The sequence below is a fragment of the Mustela lutreola genome, chromosome 16 (assembly GCF_030435805.1).
Source record: "Mustela lutreola isolate mMusLut2 chromosome 16, mMusLut2.pri, whole genome shotgun sequence".
Classification (NCBI taxonomy): domain Eukaryota; kingdom Metazoa; phylum Chordata; class Mammalia; order Carnivora; family Mustelidae; genus Mustela; species Mustela lutreola.
In genome coordinates this window covers 52,886,532-52,903,322 of record NC_081305.1, presented here as the reverse complement: position 1 = coordinate 52,903,322, position 16,791 = coordinate 52,886,532, and the positions used below count along the sequence as shown (strand labels likewise).

The 16,791-nt window shown below is 42.5% G+C and overlaps 2 protein-coding genes across 5 annotated transcripts in view; both read right to left on the bottom strand.

Annotated features, from left to right (window-relative positions):
* The window catches only part of LOC131817393 (KRAB domain-containing protein 5-like), a 130,722-nt gene that overhangs the window by 9,507 nt on the left and 104,424 nt on the right, over positions 1-16,791 (bottom strand). Inside the window, exon 6 of one of the 3 annotated variants that reach the window (XM_059150677.1) lies at positions 6,612-6,690. The exons of the other annotated variants lie outside the window; for them this stretch is intronic. Within the exon in view, the coding sequence (XP_059006660.1) occupies positions 6,614-6,690 (77 nt within the window). The 3' untranslated portion in view covers positions 6,612-6,613. Of the gene's footprint in view, positions 1-6,611; positions 6,691-16,791 lie in introns of those variants that run through there. 3 annotated transcript variants of the gene reach the window in all.
* LOC131817376 (KRAB domain-containing protein 5-like) overlaps positions 1-16,791 on the bottom strand; it is a 103,731-nt gene that overhangs the window by 51,311 nt on the left and 35,629 nt on the right. The window lies entirely within an intron of this gene.

Genomic DNA, 16,791 nt, shown 5'->3' with positions numbered 1-16,791 from the left:
CCTAACTAATCTTTTTGTTAACGATAGATTGATTTTTACGTTTTTATTTATTTTTTGTATATTCATATTTTTATTTACATTTTCTTGATTCAATTAATTAATTAAGAAGGGGAGGGGAAGAGGGCAGTGAGAGGGAATCTCGAGCAGACGACCAGCAGAGCTCTGCCAGAAGCCCAAGGCCACTCTTGAACTCACCACCCTGAGATCATGACCTGAGCCAAAACCGGGTAGGAGACTTAACCAACTCAGCCACCCTGGTTCCCAGAACCTAACAAATTTAGTAGACATATTACACTGTCAATTAAACACTTGAAAATTTCAATGTGCATTACTTCATCTTTTCAGATCATAGTACCACCTTTGATTTTGACCAGTTTCCCAAGCAACCTAAGCCCCTTGCCCCGGTTGCAAGAGGGCAGATCACTCAGTGCGACAGGTTTCCCCGCCCCACCCTGCCCACTTTAGCACATGCGCGCAACACACCAATGAGATTCTGCCCTCACTTCCCCAGACTTCACCTTCCGTAACGGATTCCCTCAGCGCCTGCGCAGACAGAGCTGCTAAACAAGTGCTGCGCTTGCGCACAGAGGATTTGTGGCGCACACAGCCTCTCTCTGGGTGGAAACCTGTAGTCGTCCCGTCCTCACACCAGCTGGGGTCTTCAAGCACCACCCCGGAATCGCAACTCAACCAAGCCCACACACCTCAGTTCACACCTCAGGCAAGCCAGGACCAAAGTCTATGGGCACACCAATCCTCCCTCTGTTACATTACACCGAGAATGTTCGACGCCCTCTCCCTTCCCTGTGGCCAAACTTCGCACATGCGCACACGGAGAACGCGGTGAGCCCCCTGAACGCTGGGCAGGGGGACCCAGAGCAGCGGGGATAAGGAACTGGACATCGGGGATCACCCAGTGCGATGTGAACTCACGAAGCTCCCCCAATGCCACCTCTCCAGCAGACCCGCTGACACCCTAGATTCCGGATTCATTCTTCGGGGCTAACACTAGAAGCACAAACCTTAGCTGCCCCAGAATTCGCATCAGGAATAGTACTTTTACCTAAACGGGGTTTTGCAGAGCCTAACACAGAACTGTTGGTTCAGTTTCTGTCAAAAATGACCTCAGGCCACGGTACTGCCCTCCACCGCTCCACTGTCGGTCCCTGTACCTCCCTTCTCAACAACTCCAGGAACAGCTCCTGGCAGGCCCACCTGGGTGGCCCCAACTGGCATTCACACTTTCCTGAGGCTCAGACTCAAATAAAGCAGAGTAAAGGACTAAAAATTTTGGGAGTCAGCTTCATGTCTGGTTGAAAAATGGCATCCCACCCTCCATTCCTGTGATGTCCACTCATAGTCCACACATTAAAATGAACCAAATATATAAATGCAAATGATGAATCAAATTTCACACAGAGGCTCTAGTCACCTTTCCTTTCTCTCTCCCAGCCCGCTCTCTATATTTGTGCTATCATGGACAACACTACTTTTCAGATTAGTGATCATGAAAAAGGAAAAACAGTCTCTAGAGTCCCAGGGAGGCACACGCAGCATCCACATCCTCATGGGAGAAATAAACATACAGGACCAATTCCCAGGGATTTTGAAAGATTAACATGCATAATGCCTGTAAGATTCCCAGTACAGTGTCCTGGGCCCAGTGCATCTTGTAGTTACACACCCAGACATCCTATATCTGGAGCATGTAGTAGCTGCTCAATAAACATTCCTTTGATGCATGAGCACGTACTCTTTATTCCAAACAGCCTTGCTCAGACACCAGCGCCTTATCTAGTCCCTTCCCAGCTTGCAGGGGATGAGCAGAGAGTGTCGTGTTTCCAGGAGATGTCAGTCTTCCCTGGGAATGGCAGTATTTGTGTTGATACAGGATGACTGGGTAGAATGGATTCAGGTTTGATCTTCTGCTTTCTCAGTGCTACTGGTAATGATGTCTGGCGACAGCAACCTCACTGGTTGTTAAAAAAACAAATTAAGGGGCGCCTGGGTGGCTCAGTGGGTTAAAGCCTCTGCCTTCATGATTCCAAGGTCCTGGGATCGAGCCCGACATGGGGCTCTCTGCTCAGCAGGGAGCCTGCTTCCTCCTCTCTGCCTGTTTCTCTGCCTACTTGTGATCTCTGTCAAATAAATAAATAAAATCTTTAAAAAAAAACCCACACAAATTAATGGGCTTCATGCAGACCTAGGAAGTAGTGATATCTGAGTGTGGGGCCAGAGAATCTGTTTTTTGTTGTTGTTGTTGTTTTAGATTTTATTTATTTATTTGTCAGGGATAGAGGGAGAGAGAGCGAGCAAGCATAGGCAGACAGAGAGGCAGGCAGAGGCAGAGGCAGAGGGAGAAGCAGGCTCCCTGCCAAGCAAGGAGCCCGATGTGGGACTCGATCCCAGGACACTGGGATCATGACCTGAGCCGAAGGCAGCTGCTTAACCAACTGAGCCACCCAGGCGTCCCCCAGAGAATCTGTTTTTAATGGGAACCTCCAATGGTTTGTATACACATGAAATTTTCCTAAGTTTATTTATCTAAGCAATCTCAGTACCCAGCAAGGGACTTGAACTCATGACGCCACAATCAAGAGTCACATGTACTGCAAACTGAGCCAGCCAGGCAACCCTATATATATACGAAATTTTGAAAAGCAGTATTTGCAAAATTCATTCTCAGGTTTGGCATCCTGTAAGGATCCCCTGTGTGGATTTTAGAACTGTCATCTCCAGGATCCCAAACCCAAAACTTTTGTCACTTACTCCTCGATAAGGCCTAGCATCTATTAGGTCTTAATGACATGGCTCAACTCACTCCACTGTGAGGCCAAGGTAAACACTGAGGCTCCCAGTTACATTTCTGAGGACAGAGCACACAAGGTCTCATCCATAGGGAAGCCTCCATGGGGAGAGCTGTTCTATGTAAGTTTGGATAGGGGAGGGTCAGTATACCCCACATTCCTAATGTTGTACCAAAATTTGTGGTGTGTATCTGCAGGAGACAAGTGGACCAAAAAAAAAAAAAAAAAAAAAAAAAAAAGAGAGAGAGAGAGAGAGAATGAGAGACACACAGAGAGAGAAGTAAAAGACATTGGGTAACTCTTAGAAACTCCCTACGTGTATGGATTTTCACAAGCCTCCACAATCAATGAAACAGCAATCAGATCACATATACCCTCACTGGCATGGGGAGGGTTTTGGATTTTACTGTGAACGCCATGGAAGACACTAGAACAGAAGGTAAGTCCTTAGAGGATACAGGAAGATGTGAAGAGTTAGACAGGAAATGTCCCCATGTGACCACCAGAGAAATAAACCATGTCTACCAGGATCATTCCATTCAAGAAGAACATCCCAAAACACACTTTATTTTTTTAAAAGATTTATTTATGTATTTGTTTGAGAGAAAGAGAATGTACGAGTGGGAGGAGAGGTGGGAGAGAAGTAGAATCCTCAGGATTGAGGGCAGAGCCCATTGTGGGGCTGAGATCATAACCTGAGCCAAAACCAAGAGTCAGACACCCAACCAAATGAGCCACGCTGTACCCCCCAGATCACATTTTAAGGCTAAGTTTTCTCCTTTGACCCTCATCCGTGTCATCTGCTTCATTCATTCCCACCTACCTTGGTGTGTGACTACTGTCTCCTTTCTCATCATATACCAGGGTTCTTTCCTTTCTAAAGAAAAAGACCAAATACAATCTAGATATAGCAAGACCTACTTATAAGAAAAGGAAACATGACTCTTGCTGGAGAATCTTCAATTTGAAATCCAGCACTATGCTTGGTAGAGAAGAGAGTACATTACAAAAGGATATAGAAAATGAGGGGTGCCTGGGTCGCGCAGTCAAGCTTCTGCCTTTAGTTCAGATCATGGTCCCAGGGTCCAAGGATCAAGCCCTGCATTGGGCTCCCTGCTCTGCAGGAGGCCTGCTTCTCCCTCTCCCACTCCCACTCACTCTCTCTACTTCTGTTCCCTCTCTCGATGTCTCTCTCTGTCAAATAAATACATGAAATCTTTAAAAATAAATAAAATCTTAAAAAGAAAAGAAAAAGTTATTTCTCCAAACGCTCTTATTGATGGCCACTTTAGAACACTTAGGAAGCATTTTCAATGTTCAGTTCCTTAATACCACTTCCAAATACTGCTGAATCAAAAGGAAGGAATCGATGTCTGATTTTAAGATTCTATGCCACTTAGTTTCTAGAATTATCAATAATCTAGAGTGAACATTATGGATAACCTCAGCAGACGGGAAAGTTAAAAAGTCAAGACAAAACATCAGGAATACTTCCTTACTTACACTTACACCCAGAAAGACCGACTGTTTCCTTGAAATGAAGTCATTTGTCATTTCTAATGAGTTAAAATATAGACTATTAAAAAACATGGACATAAAGCAATTATACTATGCTACTTTCCTCTTCCTGAAAATAGAAAAGTAATAAAGGATAGAATGTCTGTAATACTATGCAGGATAAAATGGGAAGTTATGAGACTAAGGAATAATTTAGAACCTTTACTTGCAAAGACTAGGATCTCCAGTAGACAATTCCCTTCATTTTCTAAGGGAATCTGGCAGAGAGATCCTGAACCAAGTGAACAAAATTAACATTAGCTCTAATGAGATAAACTGATTTCAGTGGCATGAAGCACAAAGGACTCATCACTGTGGTTGCGCTTACCAAAATAAAGCAAATCTTTATATTATTCCATTCATGAAAATATAGCATTTTCCTGAAAATTTCAAGCCACAGATTGCTCCCATGTCCTGTAATCTTTAAAATATTTTATTTTTTTAAAAGATTTTATTTATTTATTAGACAGAGATCACAAGGAGGCAGAAAGGCAGGCAGAGAGAGAGAAGGGAGGAAGGCTCCCTGCTGAGCAGAGAGCCCAACGCGGGGCTCGATCCCAGGACCCTGAGATCATGACCCGAGCTGAAGGCAGAGGCTTTAACCCAATGAGCCACCCAGGCACCCCTAAAATATTTTAAATAGTAAGACTTTCGTTGAAGCAATCTAGACAGCAAGACTCTCCTTTTCAGAACATTGACTTATCTCGGCCCAGTAACTGTCTGGTTTATTGGTTCATGTTCATCTAGTTTCCAAGGACTCAGGCTTCACCCAGATAGAACCTCAATATTGTATATTCTTCTCCTTTAGGGATCCCCAAACCCAAACTATCTCCAGAGAGAATCTTGGGTATCAACACATCTCCATATTGATCCATCACAGAGGGAATATTTTCAATAGTTACAGGTCATGACTGCATGATAGGAATTCACACTGCATAGAAAACCCAGTTAGGGAGAATGAAGGGACAGCCCCAGGGATGTAATAGAGGACTATCCTGAAGGGCTGACTCTGACTATCCTTTTTTTTTTTTTTTTTTTAAGATTTTATTTATTTCACAGACAGACATCACAAGTAGGCAGACCGGCAGGCAGAGAGAGGAAGAGAAGCAGACTCCCCAATGAGCAGAGAGCCCGATGCAGGGCTTGATCCCAGGACCCTGGGATCATGACCTGAGCCGAAGGCAGAGGCTTTAACCCACTGAGGAACCCAGGCAACCCCGACTTTGACTATCCTTAAAAGGATAAATAATCCGATAAATAAAATCTTAAAAAAAAAAAAAAGAAAAGAAAAAAGGATAAATAGTCCGAAACCTATTAGCTTGGCAGGACTACCAGAACTAGAGAAGTGAATGCTTCCAAGTTCTGACACCTGGCCTTTCAGAAAGAAATGAAGACATAGCCCTTAGGTTAAGTCAAGATCTAACCAAGAAGCAGCCATTTCTGCCTCTCCCTTCTGTTCTAGCTTTGTTTCTTAAATGATATTAGGTAGAAAAATCACACCTGTTTGGTTTTAAATGCCTCAATGCAGCCTCTTTACCCTCTATCATCAGCTCAGAGGCAGAAGGATCTCAAACTGCACAAAAGGCCACCTCTCAGAGGAAGGATTCAGAAAATAGGAGCTGCTAAGTGGACACTTACAAGTGTGCTTCTCCTTCCCGGTTTCAGATGTCCTCGCCTCCCACAGACAGCCACAAATCCTGCCACAGCACGGGGAGCCTGGGCTGCCCTGACCTCTGCCCCTTTCAACTGCAGACCGAACAGACTGTTACCTTGTCTTCACCAGAAAGCCTGACTCAGCTCTCACAGATACACCTTCGAATCCTTGTGCTTCCCCTGGTCTCCCTGAGAATCACCTGGAGCACGTAGTTAAAGCGGCACTGACATTCTCCCCCAACCCACAGACAGACTCTGGCAGAGCGCACAGGTGATGGTGGTTCTTAAAACGAGGGATCTTTACTGTAAACCCAGGCTGATAAGCAGGGATGTGCTTTCACGTTTTAAGGTGCAGAGAAATCATTTGGTGTTCCAGGTTCTACAGAAGAAACGGTGATTCTGCTGGTTTGGAATGGGGTCCAGGAATTGGCATTTTTCACTAGTTCCTCGTTAGTGCTGATGCTGCCCCTGGGGACCCACGTTTAGTAGCTACACTGGAGAATGCAGGGACAGCACACCTGAGCCTCCCACACCCACCATCTTATGTCAACACAAAAAACTCCTGGTGAGTTCCTGGGAAAGAGTTTTACTTACTTTCACAGTTGGGAGTTTACTGTCGGTTCCCAGAAAAGACCAACATCACCATCCTGAAGTGCCACATGCTTATATTGCACTAAAATTTACAGAAAGACCAGTGAATGCACTAATGTCTGAGCAAATCTCTATTTGGAAAACAACGTGTATACATTGATTACTGCAGTGTTGACTGAGCACTGATTTTGTGTTCACAAGGGTTATGGTGCGACATGTTGGCAACTGCCCATATATGATGCGATTTCACCCCCATAAAATCCTGTGAGCTGGGCACTAGGTGTCCTATAATAACCATGAGCATGTAGATATTGGCCCCCACCTATCTGCCTCATCTTTTCCCTTATCAATTAAAAGAAATGTGGGGCACCTGCCGCACCTACCGGGGTGGCTCAGTGGGTTAAAGCCTTTGCCTTCGGCTCAGGTAATGATCCCAGAGTCCTGGGGCTCGAGCTCCACATCAGGCTCTTTGCTCCGTGGGGAGCCTGCTTCTTCCTCTCTTTCTGTCTCCCTATCTGCCTACTTGTGATCTCTCTCTCTGTCAAATAAATAAATAAAATCTTTAAAAAAAATGTTTGTATTCTGTATGAGTGAAATATGGATGAATGTAAAAATACAGAAAGGAAGAGTAGAAGTTCAGAGAGTTTTCATTGTTGCATTTACATGTTTTTAAGAGGAAAGAAAAATATTTGATTTTATAAGTAAATGACAGCTTTCCTGTACCAGGTATACTTTCTTCATCAATATATGATTATTTTAATTCCTTCACAATAGTGTAAATTTTTTTAAAGATTTATTTTTACTCATTTGTCAGAAAAAGAGAGCTCTAGCAGGGGGAGGAGTGGCAGGCAGAGGGAGAAGCAGGCTCTCTGCTGAGCAGGGAGGCCAGTGCGGAACTTGATCCCAGGACCCTGGGATCATAACCCGAGCTGAAGGCAAACACTTAACTGATTGAGCCTCCTAGGCATCCCTGGTGCTACAAAATTTCTATTTTTTTCTCAATTTTAGTTATTCCAAATAGGAAGCGTCATTTCCCTGTAGTCTCCCTGATTTCTAGGAGTAGTGATTAAAGAAAATTATATATATATGTGTGTGTGTGTATGTGTATATATATATATATATATATATATGAAATATTTATGATATATGTACCAAAATACATATCAAAAATAATATATAATATTGATCTCTGTATCTATCTATATAAAACTCGGCTTAGAAGAAGGACATCCTTCCATCTGGACAGTGGGGGTGAGCATGGAGGATATTACGCTAAGTGGAATAAGCCACACAAAATGGCAAATACTGCATTATTTCAATTATATCTGAAATCTAATGAAACTGAACTCCTAAAAGCAAAGTAGAAATGTGATGCCAAGAGGTGGCTGATGGCAAAGTGGGAGGTGTTGGTCAAATGGGACAAAACTTCACTTATGCAAGATGAGTAAGTTCTAGAGATCTGAGCTACAGCATGGTGACTACCGATAATTCTGTGTCTTTTAATATTTGAAATTTGCTAAGACAGTATATCTTAGATGTTCTTAGAAAAATTAAAACATCAAAAATAAAAAAATTTCTAGTACTTTGAGGTGATGGACATGTTCATTAGCTAGGTTATTTTAACCATGTTGTAATGTATACAAATATTTCTATTTTGTTACTTGAGTGACTATTCAATCTGCAGGAATGGAAAACAGGATTCTGAGTGAAAGACTTGCGAAGCACGGGACTTAAAAACAGAAATGAAGGCACTAAGAAACATAGTCCTTTGCTCTCATTCTTCTGATTCCGGGTTTTGGGCATTGTGAGCACCAGCCCTGGAGAGATGAAAGGAACAGCCACTCAGAGTTTGATCTTCTCTAATCTGTCCTGGGAAGAAAGGAGCTCCCTTAGCCAGGCCAGACTTAAACACAGCCTGAGAACGTGGGGGTGGGCCCGGGGTGGGAGATGGATGATGTGGTTTGGCTGTGGTTGAGGGCTGGATGTAGGCTCTGATCCCCCTGCCTCTGGGGGTACTTCCAGCTCCGTCATTCCTAAGCCTGCCCAAAGAGATTCAATGCCCAGCATTCATATTATTTTAATCTATTTTGTCTCTTCTTTGTCTACTCATACAATGAGAAGCAAGTTAACATAAATGCTTAGAATTTTCAGGGAGAATTATATTAGAAAGCTTCCATTCTTAACAAAAATGTACAACAAATACTATTATTGCTACTAAACACTCTGGTCCATGGACAGCCCCTCAGGTGTGACACCAGAGCTCACACCAGAGCTCACACCATTGCACAGAGAAGGAACTGGCCTGTTGGGAGTTCCCAGGCAGAAGCAAAGTGCCCTGTGCACCACATCTTTCTCATCTTGACCCCACAATCCTGAATTCAACAATTCCCACTTGCTCTAACCTAAAAGTTACTGGATGGTAGGCATCATGACTCTTTATCTGTTTTCTAATGACCGAATGCCATGGAAATAATCAAGTTCTATCTGTTTGCATCTCTGTACTTGCTCAGTCAGTGTCTTTACCACAGTATGAGGACCCTGGAACACCTCTCATTGGGAACCACAAAGGAGACTCCTTCTCTGGAGGGAGGAGAGGACCCGGGATGACTCATTCTTCTTTCTCTGAGATGGAAGCAGATTCAAGTTCTGGTGACAGTCTAATACCAGTCTACACAGGACATCACTAAATATTCCAAAGAGTCCCTGGTACTGAGGAGTGTGTCCCCCGTGAGACGGAACTGATGTCCCCATAGGGATCCAGGCAGCAGAAACCTTGGGCTGAGTCTGGGCCATCACGTTAGGGCACAGACCTGTCCTGGTGGATCGATATCCTTTGATGCAGGTGTGATGTATCCTGTTCCTGGGCAGGGCTCTCTTGAGTAAGAAGTCTCTACTTCAGTTAACACAGTTGACAGGCAGCTGTAGTTGTGGTCATGATTCCAGATATTTTGTGGGTCTTAACCCCGCAGTGTTAAAGGATCTTCTCCTCTCTGGAGTTTGCTTTAAAGCAGGACCTAGTGTGGTAGGTTTCAATGTTTACGCTTGTTGCCACTTAGAGATTCCCCACTGACCATTAGGAGTGCCAGGTTTTTGAAGGACCGTCAACCTTGCTAACCACCTTTGTGGAACTGTCTTCACAAGCTCACACTCAGGAAAATGTTAGGCAAATATGACATCTCATATTGAAAGGTACCCATTCAGAGATATTTTGCGTATCTCTACATTCTTTCAGGAGACACTGTTACATTACTGACTGGACTCTGACCTTATCTCCTGGGACCATTAATACAACACAATTGTGTGGATAATTACATAATAATGTTTAAAAGATTCATTGGATAGCTATAATTATCCATTACTAGAATAGATTCTCTATATTATTCTCAATTTTACCTACAATGTCACTAGCTTGTAAGTGTACATAACACTCTGTGAAGCATGAGCATATAAATGACTGACTTGGAGGAAAACAGACTACATTTTTCTCCCCAGATGAGTAAGTTTTCTGATTCACCCAGGGTACCGAGGAAGACCTGGATAGAGAGTGGTCATCAGTCAGAGAATAAAGGGGCTGACAGTTTACATATTCAATGCAATCTCTATCAAAATGATATGAGTATTTTTCACAGAGCTAGAACAAATAACTCTAAAATTTGTATGGAACCAGAAAAGATCCTGAATAGCCAAAGAAATGTTGAAAAAGAAAACCAAAGCTGGAGGCATCACAGTTCCAGACTTCAAGCTGTATTACAAAGCTGTAGTCATCCGGACAGTATTGTACTAGCACAAAAATAGACACATAGATCAATGCAAAAGAAAAGACAACCCAGAGATGGACCCTCAACTCTATGGTCAACTAATCTTCGACAAAGCAGGAGAATATCCAGTGGAAAAAAGACGATCTCTTCAACAAATGATGTTGGGAAAATTGGAAAGTAACATGAAGAAGGATGAAACTAAACCACTCTTTTACACCATATACACAAATACATTCAAAAGGGATAAAAGACCTAAATGTGAGATAGGAATCCATCAAAATCCTAGAGGAGAACACACAGGCAATGACCTCTTTGATTTCAGCCACAACAACTTCTTACTTACTAGATATGTTTCTGGAGACAAGAGAAACAAAAGCAAAAAATGAACTATAGGGACTTCATCAAGATAAAAACCTTCTGCACAGCAAAGGAAAGAATCAACAAAACTAATAAGGAACCTATTAGATATTTGCAATGACATATCAGATAAAGGGCTAGCATCCAAAATCTATGCAGAACTTATCAAACCAAATAATTAAAAAAACAAAAAATCCAGTCAAGAAAAGGAAAGAAGAGCAGACATTTCTCCAAAGAAGCCACACAAATGGCTAACAGACACATTAAAAAAGTACTTAACATCACTCATCGTCAGGGAAATACAAATCAAAACCATAGTGAGACACCATCTCACACCAGTCAGAATGGCTAAAATTAACAAGTCAGGAAACAACAGGTGTTGGAGAGGATGCGGAGAAAGGGGAACCCTCCTCTGCTGTTGGTGGGAAGGCAAGCTGCTGTAACCACTTTGGAAAACTACGGAGTTTCCTTAAAAAGTTAAAAATAGAGCTACCCTATGATCCAGCAATTACATTACAGGGTATTTATCCAAAGGATATGAAAATAGTGACTTGAAGGGGCACCTGCACCCAATGTTTATAGCAGCAATGTCCACAATAGCCAAACTGTGGACAGAGCCCAGATGTCCATCTATGGACGTCAGATAAAGAAGATGTGGTATATATATATATATATACACACACACAACTGAGTATTACTCAGCCATTAAAAAGAATGAAATCTGGCTATTTGAAACGATGAGGATAGAACATGAGTGTATTACCCTAAGTGAAATTAGCCAGTCAGAGAAAGATGAATATTATGAGTTCACTCATATGTGGAATTTAAGAAACAAAACAGATGAACAGAGGGGAAGGGAAGCAAAAATGAAATAAGATAAAAACAAAGAGGGAGGCAAACCATAAGAGACCCTGAACTCTAGGGAACAAACCAAAGGCTGCTGGAGGGGAAGTGAGTGGGGGACGGGATAACTGGGTGAAGGGCACTTGATGTAATGAGCTCTAGGTATTATATGCCACTCTCAAACCACTAAATTCTACCCCTGAATTTAATAACACACTATCTGTTAACTAACTTGAATTTAAATAAAATCTTCAAAAAAAACAGCCCTTCTAAAAAAAATGAATGAGGATGGCAATTTGGAAACATGCATTGATTAAGAACAATTTGTTTGCTTCCCTTCACATAGTCTAGTGAAAAAGATAAAAATTACAATGATGGAAAAAAAGGAGGATATAAAAAATTGCAACAGCATTTTCCAGGACAAAAATGCTTGGGGTAGCTATTTTTTCAGGAGAGGTTCTTGGTGTGGTATTGGTCTGAGGAAAGTGTTAGGCCCCCACTTGTGCATGCACAGAGGAAAACCAGAATGAGTCCCAAGCAGAAAACATCTGAGGCCTAGCTGAAGGCTGCATAGAGTAAGTCTATGTGTTCCTCAGAAGGTAGAGTAGGGACGCCTGGGTGGCTCAGTGGGTTAAAGCCTCTGCCTTTGGCTCAGGTCATGATCCCAGGGTCCTGGGATCGAGTCCCACATCGGGCTCTCTGCTCAGTAGGGAGCCTGCTTCCTTCTCTCTCTCTGCCTGCCTCTCTGCCTACTTGTGATCTCTGTCTGTCAGATAAATAAATAAAAATCTTTAAGAAAAAAAAAAAGAAGGTAGAGAACAGGATCCAAAGCCTACAATGTTCGTGTGTATTTGTTCTATTTTTTGTCTCATACATACATAGGAACTGTGGTATGACCCTGACCCGCTCAGGGAGGATCCAGCACTGGACACTGGAGGGGCCAACTGAATGTCGGACTGTTCCTTAATGCTTTGCCCACCTGGAGTTCCTGAGACTGATGGTGATGGCTTGGAAGACACTCAAGGGGCCAGAGTTGTCAATGGACATACCTCTGGACTCTCTGTGAAACTAGAAAGTGAGTCTGTGTCCAATAATGTAGAGAAAAAGTTGCAAATCAAAAGCTGCCAAGGTGTCTGAGATACCTTTTGAAGAAGGACCGACACTTGGCTACGGTCAGATGACTGAGAAAAACCTCTCAGACTTGCCCTGGTTCCCCCCAGTAGAGGAAATGATGACATACGAGGTAGAACTCCTGCGGTTTTCCAGGGAGAATCTGGACCAGGAAGATCATTCCCAATGTCAAATACTCAAATGCTAATTTCCAGGATTCAATATTTACATTCACATGCAGAAAATCAGCAGGGAAACATGAGTCATAGGCAATGCTTTTCATGAAAGATGAAACCTACAAGGTTGACCAAAGTCTAAAGTCATTCTATAGTGTTTACAAGATACAGCCCACTGTTTCTAATGCTTTAGTCTAATGATTTTAATGTTCATGACTTTATGCTTCTGGACTACTATTATTCCTTTTTTACTGTGTCAGATAATAGAATAAATGTATAATTGGACTGACCCTGATTTGGGCACAAAGGTCCTAACATCCTTGTAAGTTCCCAAATGATAAGAGCACTAGGAGCATCCACGTTCTAGTATTTGTCTTTGAACTCTCCCTGACCCAGGGCTGCTAAAACTCTTTTAATTCCTAAATGATAACAGCACTAGGAGTGTCTCTTAGTCTAGGGAATTGGCTCTGGGTGGGATCCTAGATGGGAGCTGGCCACCAGAAAGACCAAGCCATGACCAGCAGCTTGGAACACTCAAGCTTCATCTCCCCAACCCCTTACTTTGGAGAAGGGCTGCAAATGGAATTATGACTGGTCATGTGTACATGAAGAAGTCTCTATAAAGTCCCAACTGTATGGAGTTGGGACAGATTACAGGCTGGTGAACACATCCACACAGGGAAGGTCACAAACTCTAACCTCATGGAGATAAAAGCTCATGATTATGGGACCCTCCGTGACTTCACACTATGTGTTTCTTCATCTGTATCCTTTATCATACCCTTTAATAAGCTGGTGAACATAAGTGTTTCCCTGAGGTTTGTGAGATGCTCTAGCAAATTCACTGAACCCAAGAACGAGATTATTGGAAACTCCAATCTACAGACCCGGTCATTCATGTGTATGCATAACAGTGTGAGCTTGTAAATAGTGTGTGAAAGTATTTTGGGGGTGGGGTGGGAGCAATCTGTGAGACTGAGCTCTTACCTGTGGGACCTGACAAAATCTCTGGGTAAATAGTGTCCAAACTGAATTAAACTGCAAAATGTCCAGCTGATGCTGGAGACCTGCTTGTTGTTGTGGGGAAAGGACCCCCACCCCATATTTGTGACATAAGTGTCAGAAGTAAAATGCTCTGTGTATGTAGTAAGAGGGACACAAAGGACATATACATAATAGGGAAGAACTGTGTTTACCCCTTCACAGAATTTTTTTTTCTTTATAATTGACCAAAATAGTTTAGTTAAAAAAGGTTTAGTGATCATATAAATGTTGGTAGAGCCAGCATTTGAACCTGGGTGCCTACAGCAACAAGAGGCATTGAAATGCTCTTCCAGAAGATCTGTTCTTGGGTTCTCTCCCATCAAACAATCAAACAATCAATCCTTCATCCAGAAGACTTCACACAGAACAGCTTCCATGGTCTCAGACATGAGAGTCTAAGTTCCAGCCCTGGACAGAAGCCCAGGCTACACATGACCCACTGTCATATCTGCAGAACCAAGACCAGAGTCCACTTAAAACAATTCATGCTCGGGGCGCCTGGGTGGCTCAGTGGGTTAAGGCCTCTGCTTTCGGCTCGGGTCATGATCCCAGGGTCCTGGGATCGAGCCCCACATCGGGTTCTCTGCTCGGCAGGGAGCCTGCTTCCTCCTCTCTCTCTGTATATCTCTCTGCCTACTTGTGATCTCTGTCTGTCAAATAAATAAATCTTTAAAAAAAAAAAAAAAAAACACAATTCATGCTCATCTGTTTATCTGACTGTGTTTTTTATGGGTGAGTATCTTCATTGAGGATGACAACCATTTGGATGCCCACAGAGTGTCATTCTCAAAGTAGGTTCCCAAAACAGGCCCCACTGGCATCACTTGAGTACTTGCAAGAACAGCAAATGATGTGTGTGGGGGGGGGTGGTTACAGCCCAGCCCAGAACTAATGAAATGATAACATGGGAGGAAGCCTAGAAATCTGAGATGTTTACAAGTGCATCAGGTGAGTCTCATGCTAGATATGATAGCCTCTCTAATGACTAAGTCACAGGTTATCCGTGAATTATGCACAGATAAGTCACTCTTACAAACCCTCTATATTTGTGGTGATGTTAGTGGTGTGACACAGATATACACAAAACACAGTCTTCTTATCCATAAATAAATAAGTACATTAACAGTCTGTTATGGCTTCCTGGTCTTCCAGTTCTCACTTCCCTGAATGTCCTCCTCCAGCTTTCTGGGATCACCCATAAATACAGTTCTCATCGCATTCTTTCATCAAAATAATCCAACTTAGAGTGAATTAGAATTTATTCAAATATCTCATCAGATAAGATAGGAAACACATAGAGGCAAATGGTAATAAATGTTATAATTCAGAATAGATGCAGATATAGAATTCTCACTATGAACTGGCATTTGATGATTTTTATTATAAGAGCATAACTAATGGGGTGCCTGGGTGGCTCAATCTGTTAAGTGCTCAACTCTCGATTTTGGTTCAGATTGAGATTCTCTTTCTGCCCCTCCCCCTGCCCAGGCATGTTCTCTCTCTCCCTTTCTCTCTCTCTTAAAAAAAAAAAAAAGAAAGAAGAGGGGCGCCTGGGTGGCTCAGCCTCTGCCTTCGGCTCGGGTCATGATCCCAGAGTCCTGGGATCAAGCCCTGCATCGGTATCTCTGCTCAGCAGGGAGCCTGCTTCCTTCTCTCTCTCTGCTTGCCTCTCTGCCTACTTGTGATTTCTGTCAAATAAATAAAAATCTTTAAAAAAAAAAAAAAAGAAAAAGAAGAAAAGCAAAAAAATGATATGTATAAATTATGGAGTATATAACATAAAAGATAGGATTTGAGTTACTGGTGACATAACGACAGTAGGGGGGGGGGACACAAAAAGTAGCAGAATTTTGTATGCTACTGACAATATCAAGTTAAAATGGTTTGTCACAGCTTGGAGAGGTTTTAAGTAATCTCCAAGGTGAAAGGAAAAAAAAACTATAAAGGAAGAGAAAATGGTGTGAAAGCTGTCATTACAAATATCAAAGAAACATAATGGAACACGATAAGAGAGGGAAAAGGGGATAAAATAGCCACAAGAAGTTCAGAAAACTGAAAACACAACAGCCATAGTCTTTCCCTTTCAGAAATTATGTTCTCAGTAAGTACATTAAATTTCACCCATTAAAAGGCATAAAATAAGGGCACCTGGGTGGTACAGGTGGTTAAGCATCCAATTCTTTTTTTTTTTTTTTTTAATTTTAAAGGTTTTTATTTATTTATTTGACAGAGAGAGATCACAAGTAGGCAGAGAGGCAGGCAGAGAGAGAGGAGGAAGCAGGTTCCCTTCTGAGCAGAAAGTCCAATGTGGGTCTTGATCCCAGGACCCTGAGATCATGACCTGAGCCGAAGGCAGCGGCTTAACCCACTGAGCCACCCAGGCGCCCAAGCATCCAATTCTTGGTTTTAGCTCAGGTCTTGATCTCAGGATTGTGAGATCAGGCCAGAGTCAGCTCCACACACAGTGTGAAGGTGGCTTTGGACACCCCCCCACCCTCCCATCCCCTGGCCTGCACTATCCCTCCTCCACCTCCCTGGATTAAATAAATCTTAAAAAAAAAAGAAAAAAGCCATAAGGTTGATGAGTGATTAAACACAACATCCACCGACCTCCCATTTACAAGAATCACATTAAATCTAAAGACGCACTTAAGATACAAGTCAAAGTATATAAAAGTACATTTTGTGCAAATGGAAAGCAAAGGCAAAAAAAAAAAAAGTACGGGTAGCCATACTAATATCAGACAAACACACATATTAAGTTCACAGAGTGTCAGTGCAGAGAAATGACAATATACATAAAGAAATGAAATTACCCAGATACCATAACAATTATAATTATGTGTGCACCTAACATCAGAGGTCCCATGTTTGTGAAACATCCAAGACGGAACT